The following is a 12,058-nucleotide window of genomic DNA, read 5'->3' on the forward strand; positions in this document are numbered from 1 at the left end:
TTTCAACTAAATAATGCCTCCTTAGACATCTAACAGCCAAAAACAAATATTATCAATCAATGATCAAAAAACGCAGAAACCTTTCCTGTGAAAAATTAAATTGTTTAATCCGACATGGATTCGATATAAATCACAAATCCTAGAATGTAGTTTTCTCTCACAATAGAGAACTAAGTCCGCAATGAAGTAGAAATGGGTGAGCGGTTAAGGCCAGATGTTAGTAAAGATATTTCTCATGGGAATAAAATTGGATCTAGGATGAATCCTTGTGGAGTCCCAGTATTAAATCATATTTTTATACCGAACACATCACGTAACCGCTTGTAGGTGGTTCGGACACACATTGTTGCTAGAATACAGAGTAGAGCAAGTCGAATTTGGGCCATAATAATATCGTAAATCAACACCTTACTCGATGCGTGAGAAGATTAAGAACCGTATGGAATGGGGAAGAATAGACGGCGGGACTGCCTCACCCCCGCGATAAATCTATTGGGACATTGTTATTGGCTGAAAAACTTCTAAGTTTCACACTATCTTAAGATCTATTCTTACTACTGTACTTACTTAAAATGAAAAATTAAGTTTCGTTACTAAAATGATTTTTTGAAAGAAATGAATGAAATAGTGTAAGTTTTGTTTAATCAATAAAAGTAATAATATAATTCACCTTCCTATTCTTAGAGTTTGCTTCTTTATCGTTTGGCTCTGATACTTTAGGCTGTGGCACTTCAATTCCTAGTTTTAGCATGAGGATGTCCCTTAATATATAATTTTTTTGTAAATTCGTGATGGATACGGGATACGTACATTGAGTAGAAGTTCTTAAAAGTCATTTTACATCTTGTTTCATACCAGATGCCTTCGCTCTCATGTCATAGGTTGAGAAAGGCGTAAATTCATTAAACTATTATAAAAACAAGGCCCGTGGTACATATATGGTGTATTCTGCAATTGTGTGAATCCAACAACACATCTATTAATAAGATAACCAATCCAACATTACGAGCACAGTACTTTAAGACTGGCTTTACTAGTTATTTTATATAAAAATAAATAAATGCTGTTTTTATCTACTGATATACCCATTGCTATACATATGTTTATTGCCTATTGACCAATTTTATTTGAGACTTACACGAGAAACATTTTAAAGGTCTCCTAAGAACCCCTTGAGGCTTGACACTCATGCCACATATACTCGGAAGCACATCCTCAGCTTGTTTGACCCACATAGTTGTTCAGTAAATAATGTTCAATGGGTCACGGTATGAGCAGTAGCTATCACGTACTGAAACATGCACGACATAGTCTAATCTCAACCCCTTGAGGCTTGACCCTCATGCCACATATACTCGGAAGCATGTCCTCAGCTTGTTTGACCCACATAGTTGTCAGTAAATAATGTTCAATGGGTCACGGTATGAGCAGTGGCTTCACGTACTGAAACATGCACGACATAGTCTAAATCTCAACCCCTTGAGGCTTGACCCCTCATGCCACATATACACTCGGAAGCATGTCCTCAGCTTGTTTGACCCACATAGTTGTCAGTAAATAATGTTCAATGAGTCACGGTATGAGCAGTGGCTTCACTTACTGAAACATGCACGACATAGTCCTCCTCTCAACCCCTTGAGGCTTAACCCTCATGCCACATATACTCGGAAGCATGTCCTCAGCTTGTTTGACCCACATAGTTGTCAGTAAATAATGTTCAATGAGTCACGGTATGAGCAGTAGCTTCACGTACTGAAACATGCACGACATAGTCTAATCTCAACCCCTTGAGGCTTAACCCTCATGCCACATATACTCGGAAGCATATCCTCAGCTTGTTTGACCCACATAGTTGTCAGTAAATAATGTTCAATGAGTCACGGTATGAGCAGTGGGCTTCACGTACTGAAACATGCACGACATAGTCTAATCTCAACCCCTTGAGGCTTGACCCTCATGCCACATATACTCGGAAGCATGTCCTCAGCTTGTTTGACCCACTTAGTTGTCAGTAAATAATGTTCAATGAGTCACGGTATGAGCAGTGGGCTTCACGTACTGAAACATGCACGACATAGTCTCCTCTCAACCCCTTGAGGCTTAACCCTCATGCCACATATACTCGGAAGCATGTCCTCAGCTTGTTTGACCCACATAGTTGTCAGTAAATAATGTTCAATGAGTCCACGGTATGAGCATGGCTTCACGTACTGAAACATGCACGACCTAGTCTAATCTCAACCCCTTGAGGCTTGACCCTCATGCCACATATACTCGGAAGCATGTCCTCAGCTTGTTTGACCCACATAGTTGTCAGTAAATAATGTTCAATGAGTCACGGTATGAGCAGTGGCTTCACGTACTGAAACATGCACGACATAGTCTCCTCTCAACCCCTTGAGGCTTGACTCCTCATGCCACATACACTCGGAAGCATGTCCTCAGCTTGTTTGACCCACATAGTTGTCAATAAATAATGTTCAATGAGTCACGGTATGAGCAGTAGCTTCACTTACTGAAACATGCACGACATAGTCTCCTCTCACCCCCTTGAGGCTCGACCCTAATGCCACATATACTCGGAAGCATGTCCTCAGCTTGTTTGACCCACATAGTTGTCAATAAATAATGTTCAATGAGTCACGGTATGAGCAGTAGCTATCACGTACTGAAAACGTGCACGACATAGTCTCCTCTCAACCCCTTGAGGCTTGACCCTCATTGCCACATATACTCGGAAGCATGTCCTCAGCTTGTTTGACCCACATAGTTGTCAGTAAATAATGTTCAATGAGTCACGGCATGAGCAGTAGCTTCACGTACTGAAACATGCACGACATAGTCTCCTCTCAACCCCTTGAGGCTTTGACCCTCATGCCACATATACTCGGAAGCATGTCCTCAGCTTTGTTTGACCCACATAGTTGTCACTAAATAATGTTCAATGAGTCACGGTATGAGCAGTAGCTTTCACTTACTGAAACATGCACGACATAGTCTCCTCTCACCCCCTTGAGGCTTGACCCTCATGCCACATATACTCGGAAGCATGTCCTCAGCTGTTTGACCCACATAGTTGTCAGTAAATAATGTTCAATGATCACGGTATGAGCAGTGGCTTCACTTACTGAAACGTGCACGACAAAATCTCCTCTCAAACCCCTTGAGGCTTAACCCTCATGCCACATATACTCGGAAGCTTGTCCTCAGCTTGTTTGACCCACATACTGTAGTTGTCAATAAATAATGTTCAATGAGTCACGGTATGAGCAGTAGCTTCACTTACTGAAACATGCACGACCTAGTCCTCCTAATCTCACCCCCTTGAGGCTTGACTCTCATGCCACATACACTCGGAAGCATGTCCTCAGCTTGTTTTGACCCACATAACTGTAGTTGTCAATAAATAATGTTCAATGAGTCACGGTATGAGCAGTAGCTTCACTTACTGAAACATGCACGACATAGTCCCTCCTCTCACCCCCTTGAGGCTTGACTCTCATGCCACATACACTCGGAAGCATATCCTCAGCTTGTTTGACCCACATAGTTGTCAGTAAATAATGTTCAATGAGTCACGGTATGAGCAGTAGCTTCACGTACTGAAACATGCACGACATACAGGTAGTCTCCACTCACCCCCTTGAGGCTTGACTCTCATTGCCACATACACTCGGAAAAGCATATCCTCAGCTTGTTTGACCCACATAGTTGTCAATAAATAATGTTCAATGAGTCCACGGTATGAGCAGTAGCTTCACTTACTGAAACATGCACGACATAGTCTCCTCTCACACCCCCTTGAGGCTTGACTCTCATGCCACATACACTCGGAAGCATGTCCCTCAGCTTGTTTGACCCACATAGTTGTCAATAAATAATGTTCAATGAGTCACGGTATGAGCAGTAGCTTCACTTACTGAAACATGCACGACATAGTCTCCTCTCACCCCCTTGAGGCTTGACCCTCATGCCACATATACTCGGAAGCATGTCCTCAGCTTGTTTGGACCCACATAGTTGTCAGTAAATAATGTTCAATGAGTCACGGTATGAGCAGTATCTTCACGTACTGAAACATGCACGACATAGTCTCCTCTCACCCCCTTGAGGCTTGACCCTCATGCCACATATACTCGGAAGCATGTCCTCAGCTTGTTTTGACCCACATAGTTGTCAGTAAATAATGTTCAATGAGTCACGGTATGAGCAGTGGCTTCACTTACTGAAACGTGCACGACCTAAAATCCTCTCAACCCCCTTGAGGCTTAACCCTCATGCCACATATACTCGGAAGCATGTCCTCAGCTTGTTTGACCCACATAGTTGTCAATAAATAATGTTCAATGAGTCACGGTATGAGCAGTAGCTTCACTTACTGAAACATGCACGACATAGTCTCCTCTCACCCCCTTGAGGCTTGACTCTCATGCCACATATACTCGGAAGCATGTCCTCAGCTTGTTTGACCCACATAGTTGTCAATAAATAATGTTCAATGAGTCACGGTATGAGCAGTAGCTTTCACGTACTGAAAACATGCACGACATAGTCTCCTCTCACCCCCTTGAGGCTTGACTCTCATGCCACATACACTCGGAAGCATAATCCTCAGCTTGTTTGACCCACATAGTTGTCAGTAAATAATGTTCAATGAGTCACGGTATGAGCAGTAGTAGCTTCACGTACTGAAACATGCACGACATACAGGTAGTCTCCCTCTCAACCCCCTTGAGGCTTGACTCTCATGCCACATACACTCGGAAGCATATCCTCAGCTTGTTTGACCCACATAGTTGTCAGTAAATTAATGTTCAATGGGTCACGGTATGAGCATGGCTTCACTTACTGAAACGTGCACGACATAGTCTCCTCTCAACCCCTTGAGGCTTGACTCTCATGCCACATACACTCGGAAGCATATCCCTCAGCTTGTTTGACCCACATAGTTGTCAGTAAATAATGTTCAATGAGTCACGGTATGAGCAGTGGCTTCACTTACTGAAACGTGCACGACATAGTCGTCCTCTCAACCCCTTGAGGCTTGACTCTCATGCCACATACAACTCGGAAGCATATCCTCAGCTTGTTTGACCCACATAGTTGTCAGTAAATAATGTTTACAATGAGTCACGGTAATGAGCAGTGGCTTCACTTACTGAAACGTGCACGACATAGTCTCCTCTCAACCCCTTGAGGCTTGACTCTCATGCCACATATACTCGGAAGCATATCCTCAGCTTGTTTGACCCACATAGTTGTCAGTAAATAATGTTCAATGAGTCACGGTATGAGCAGTGGGCTTCACTTACTGAAACGTGCACGACATAGTCTCCTCTCACCCCCTTGAGGCTTGACCCTCATGCCACATATACTCGGAAGCATATCCTCAGCTTGTTTGACCCCACATAGTTGTCAGTAAATAATGTTCAATGAGTCACGGTATGAGCAGTGGCTTCACTTACTGAAACGTGCACGACATAGTCTCCTCTCAACCCCTTGAGGCTTGACTCTCATGCCACATATACTCGGAGATTAACCTAAGCTTATTTGAAACTTTAGGAAACTTAAAGAATGGCGTTGGCAGCATTTTTTACTAATGAAAGCAAGTTACCTTATGGATTCAATACTTTTTTTATTTTATCTCTGGCTATGTCTAATAGTGCTTTAGCGTTATTTACCTTGCCTTTGCCTCCGCTTGGCAAATAACCAGGGTCTACGTCTGTGTCATTAAAACAAAAAAGATAATTAACTTACCGTACTTGATTTATTAAGTATGCCTTTGTCATCAAAATATGTTCTAAGTAACAATAAAAGCTAAGTATTATAATGCGCCAAGAAGTTCCGTAACAATTGGTTGTATTTATGCTTAAAGAAGCGAGGTGTTTGTGATGCAAATTAAAATGATCTTGGTAATACTGTACTATGTGTTTGTTAAATTTCCAAAAACTTATCTCTCAAACAATAAAACAAGTTGTCCAATCAGGTCCTCGTCACTAAGAAGATGGTGAACTGGAGCTAAACCCAACAGTCATATTGATTCAACCCTTCCCATCATAACTACGATGTATTTAGAAAACACGGTTGCTCCACCGTCCTTAGGATCTTGTCTAAAACATCGTAGTACACTCAATATTGTTCACCTGATGGGACAATGAGAATACCTCTTCACCAAAATTATAGTATATTTTGTAGTCTATGTATCTCTGATGTCGAAATGAGCTTCTTCATCGCCGACTCATTTTGATTCCCTTTAGACGAAATTGACTCAAAATTCCAGAAGTCAAGTCTGTGACAGCGTCTGCACTAAGATGAAGGTGAACTGGAAGCTAAACTCAACATTCACAAGTTTTAATTAGTTAACTAAGTAAACAACTTACCTTCAAAGAGATTACGAGCACTTTCATCAAAAGGATAATTATCCGCCTTTTATGTCTATCTGGTTGTAAGTATTACAAAATATTGCACTCCTGTATGCTGATATGCTGATTGCAAAATCAATATGAGAACTCTATCCAATCACATTGAAATTCACTGAAAGTTCAGAGTACAGTAATGGCAATAACATTGGACTAGGTAGTTGTTCCAAACCTTCTGCTCAGTAATCAAGGTGAACATGTGACTTGTACATCTTGGCTACTCAAAATATTACTTTTCAGTAGTCGCGAGTTTCCACGCTAGAGTTCAGCACCTGATGGTGTCTGACTTATACCACTTGGCCACCAACTGTTTACAGTTTTACATTTCGTTACAAGAATCTGTGTCTAACTTAATTGACCAAACTTGGACTTGTATCCCTCGGCTTAAAGTAATAGTACAATGATAGACATGCCAGGATAGATGGTATCCTAGCGCTCATGTGTAGGATTTTTGAGTTAGAGTTTATTGGATTCGATTTTTATGTGTTCCTATTTATACAATCCTTTCGAAGAGACGGAACCTTGATGTTAAAATTATGAACTAAGACATTACAAACTGAACGTTTATTTACCAATACATCATGAACGGAATTCTTGTTGCTCGAACACAGCATTAAATCATTGACCCGCTCGCTCATTACCAACATATTAGGGGCCTACATTTGCTAATTATTATTAGTGACACTTTATAAGGCAAATAAATATTGTTCACCGTCAAACCTTTATACCCTCCACCTTATCCTCGTTGTAAATTCGTTTTAAAGTTCCTAAATCTGCATATCGACATTTTGTAATGGCTTTATAGAAATCCCCTAAGACCAATAATCACAATCAAGTTTCTGAAATATTTGCTAGATTTTCTCTTTATAGTTTCTCGTTTCCTTATTTTTTAAATCTTTGGTCTACATATTTTTGTAAACTTTTTTATTTTTATATTCATTTATTATTATTACACAGATATATCTAACCGGATAGAACTTGCTACTCTTTTACTTGAAATACATCAAAAGTCTAATGGTATCAAGTTTTCAGGGTGTCAATGATGGCCTACTGCTAAGTTTGTATCGTCAAGCATGCATTCCACAGACTTTTTGTACCGTCTTGATAAACTAGTACTCATTCAATATTCATCCGTAGAAATTGCTAGTATTTTCAAGTTTTCATTTTTTGTTGTTTAAATATACTCAAGCTCATGGTGTTGACACAATAGTTGACACAGCTCATGGTGTTGACACAATAGTTGACACAGCTCATGGTGTTGACACAATAGTTGACACAGCTCGTGGTGTTGACACAATAGTTGACACAGCTCGTGGTGTTGACACAATAGTTGACACAGCTCGTGGTGTTGACACAATAGTTGACACAGCTCATGGTGTTGGCACAATAGTTGACACAGCTCGTGGTGTTGACACAATAGTTGACACAGCTCATGGTGTTGGCACAATAGTTGACACAGCTCATGGTGTTGACACAATAGTTGACACAGCTCATGGTGTTGACACAATAGTTGACACAGCTCATGGTGTTGGCACAATAGTTGACACAGCTCATGGTGTTGACACAATAGTTGGCACGGCTCATGGTGTTGACACAATAGTTGACACAGCTCATGGTGTTGACACAATAGTTGGCACAGCTCACGGTGTTTGACACAATAGTTGGCACGGCTCATGGGGTTGACAAAATAGTTGACACAGCTCATGGTGTTGACACAATAGTTGACACAGCTCACGGTGTTGACACAATAGTTGGCACGGCTCATGGGGTTGACACAATAGTTGACACAGCTCACGGTGTTGACACAATAGTTGGCACAGCTCATGGTGTTGACACAATGTTGGCACATGCACAATAGTTGACACAGCTCACGGTGTTGGCACAATAGTTGACACAGCTCATGGTGTCGACACAATAGTTGACACAGCTCATGGTGTTGGCACAAGTTGGCACAGCTCATGGGGTTGACACAATAGTTGACACAGCTCACGGTGTTGGCACAATAGTTGACACAGCTCATGGTGTTGACACAATTATGTCGAGATGTACCGAGGGAGTCGTCTTGGTCCAATGACAAAGAATGTCGTAAAGGATACTTCTCCATTACACTTGTCCACATTTATACATATTTAAAAATATGTTTCTGTATTTATAGAATAAATTTGTTTGTAAGTGTTAAAAAATATTACAATTTAATAATAGTCTGCATGGCCTTTAAATATACAAAAACTGCGGTGTACGGGGAACTTAAAATGGTTAAATTAAAACAGGTATTCAGAGTATAATAAGAAATTGAAACGATATCTGTAAAACGACGTGATAGATTACAAGCAACAACGAACAACTATACTTAAACACAACTAAATACCTGTAATAATTTAAATAAATATTTAGGAATGTGCCAATAACTGGTAATGCAGTCAGCAAATGGAATAGGTAATCTACTGGATGAAGGTTTAGACGAACATGAACAAGTGTGTAAGTGGACACCCAAGAACTTAGTGAAAAGAGCACTGTTCAAAGAGTGGTTTTTGTAAAGAAAATTATGTGGAAGGTTTTATGGATTTTGGGAGTGAAATTTCATGAGTTGAGTGAAGTTATGCAGAACTTGTCCTAAGTGTTACCCTATCGTTAGGGTGATTGCAATAGGCTGATTTTGCACACAAAATGTTCCTCAAAGACAAAATGCTAGTGAAGTTTATAAATATAAATGTATAATATACCACAACTCTTATATAAGGGATTATCGACGGTACTTAGTACAATACAGTCAAGAGAAACAATATGAGTAATTTCCTTTTGTTGTCTACCTGTGTTTCAATTAATCGATTTGTCTTCTCTCAACCAGTATGCCGATATAAAAGTAATATGAAGAAACTGACTTTTTATAGTATCGGATTCTGTGATAACCCACCACTTGTACTACGGTCTTTTAAACTTAAACTTCCATCTGTGTCTCTTTACTCTGTGTCCTATAGTTATTTATATTTATTAATAATAAATAATAATTTATATGATTATTAATTTATAAAACATAACTGATTACAATTTTTTTTTGCTGTTCAGTTTTTGGTAAGGCTGAGAGAACACAGATTATAAAGATTGCTTCTAGTGTGAAATTTAATTGGAAATAATCTTACTTCTAGGAGATGTTACCTTTTATTTCTTAGGAACGTAAGCTTGATAGATATTGTACATTACGCCAACAATTGAAAACAAACCTGTGGACAATTCACATGGGTATTCGAAATTAACTATTGATGGTGGAATTTCTTTGGTAAAATTTCTAAAATGGCGATGGCGTCAAACAACCAAATAACCCATTGAGACTACCGCATCATAATATCGAAACACATACCTTCAAAGTTTTTAGTACAGTATATTCCACGTATTACTCTATTACAAGTCTCAAATAATCAGATCTGCCCGTTGAAGTAATGAAGAGTATGATGAGTTCTCCTAAAGGTGACCTATGTGCCTCAGTAAGATGAGCTCCGGGACATTAACCTCAATTTTCATGCATGACATAGTATTTCCTGCGCGGAGCTGACCAATGGCAGATGACACTCTCGGTGGGGCGCGGGGAGAGGAGAGAGGAGTGCGAGTCAGGTCGATACACGGCCACAGGCCTACTACAACTCCTGCTCTCCTGATACCGCTGAACCAGTGTGCTCTTTGCCCGCTTCCTCAAAAACAATCTTTTCTTTTTAAAACAGTGTCGGAAAGAAAATTAACTGAATCTCGTCTACAGGGCAAAACAAATTAACTTCTTACAGACAAAGGGAATACTTCTTGTGGAAGACTTAAACAAACTGGGATGGCGCCAAACGAACCGACAGACTTGCCGAGTCGGAACGAAACTTCCTCTAACTTTAATTACTTCTATCTATTTAATAACTCGACACTGATCAGTTTATTATTTTTAATCAACGGTTGTTTAGTTATTTGATAGCGTCGACCCTGCCTGTCCGGGGTCGCCCGTTGTCACCGAAAACCGTTTATAGATGTCACAGCTATTCCGGCAGCGGGAGTTTTGGTATCTGTGATGTGTACGCGCCCGCGTACCCGGCATTTATCGGTCCGATCGTATATAATCTGGGCCGAGCGTACGCAGCCGAACATGTGTGCGTCCGTAGTACTTTATTGTTAGCATCTTTATCCGCCATCGGCGAGGGCACTGTAAAACATTGTTGTCATACGTGTTTTGTATCAGGGTGTCATGCGACCGAGGCAGCCAACACTCGTTATGTCGCGCCAGAGCCGCATGACTTTGTGTCTGTCTGTCTATCCGACTACCCGCTCGCCATGTCTGTCGGCGACATACGTTGACTCAAGCCTACTGAAAAGGTTTTCTTTCTATCAAGGTTTGTTTGGCTCTTTGGAGAACAGCGTACTGTTTAAATTATATTATTCTTTGATATTTTCCAAGCATTTAACGAAGTGAATATTCAGTTTTATCACATGAAAAGCGTGAAAGTGTTGGAATTTTTAAGCACCTCATAAATTAACCCGAACCATAATAGATCACCCATCAATATATATTACGAATAAGCTACATAATTAATTATGTTTATCGTTATTTATCCACATAATAAATGCGAATTGAACGAATAGTAATCGGCGATCGGAAAGTACCCCATTGTGGGACACGGCTTCATCGCGACATTTATACGCCTAATTAACGTCGTTATGCCACTGAAATATCCGCAATCATCTAATTATTTACTGATAAAGTTCACAGGTTAAACACAATCAAACAGATTTCATAACCGATCAATTAGCGGGAGCGCTACAAAACGAGAACCTCTTAATCAAACTGTTTATCATATCAGTAATGGATTACTGATCGACTCTGTGGAGTGTAATTTAATTACCCCGTTAATTAAAAACAAAAGGTTAAACGAACGGTCAAACGTTTAGAATAAAAGTATCAGGGCGCCAGGAGGACTATGCAGCAACGATAAAAATATCCTGGAGGAATGAAACTTCTTTCGGATCGACGTGCATGTCTGAATTTCAGAATCGTCCACAAAACAAGTAAAAACATTTCTGTATATATATTTTTTTTATCAGTAACAGAGTCCTTGTGACTGTAATTTCTCCACAATACCTCAAGGTAAAATAGCCTGCTTGTATTTTATTTAGACTGGACATCTAATTAAAGCACATATTAATTTCAAAACGGTTTATTAAATTCAGAAACCCCTCCCCTCCCCCCACCATAGCTCATGGTGAATAGACAAAATACATTTATTATAGGATCCCGGGCTACCTGTCGAAAGCGATAACCTCAACCTCTATTGATCTCTCGAAATCAACGAGCTAACATATAACGTGTATTTGTTTCCCTAATTGTACACTAGGCGAGTGATACACTGTTCTCTCCCCCCCCCCAATTCATACCCGTCCCTCAACTGCCCCGTTAATTGTGACGCCGATTGCGGTCCGTCCCCATATTTTGTGGAGTTGCCAACTGTTAACAAATCCTCCCCGATACGGGAATTGTTTGGATTGTTGGGATTCAAACACGTTAGCTCTTTGATTTACAGTGATAAGTAGAGTAGTGAATGTGATAACTAAAACATTTTGAATTCAATACTAAATTATTCTTATGTCTAATTCATAAATACTATATTGTC

At 40.1% G+C, this 12,058-nt stretch overlaps 1 protein-coding gene across 1 annotated transcript; it reads right to left on the minus strand.

The window, feature by feature from the left end:
* Positions 1-7,593: 7,593 nt before the first annotated feature.
* Positions 7,594-8,523, minus strand: LOC124363780 (keratin-associated protein 16-1-like). The gene has a single exon (XM_046819041.1). It carries the CDS (start codon positions 8,521-8,523, stop codon positions 7,594-7,596), a length of 930 nt encoding a protein of 309 aa, XP_046674997.1.
* Positions 8,524-12,058: the final 3,535 nt, after the last annotated feature.

The sequence above is a fragment of the Homalodisca vitripennis genome, chromosome 5 (genome assembly GCF_021130785.1).
Source record: "Homalodisca vitripennis isolate AUS2020 chromosome 5, UT_GWSS_2.1, whole genome shotgun sequence".
Classification (NCBI taxonomy): Eukaryota; Metazoa; Arthropoda; class Insecta; order Hemiptera; family Cicadellidae; genus Homalodisca; species Homalodisca vitripennis.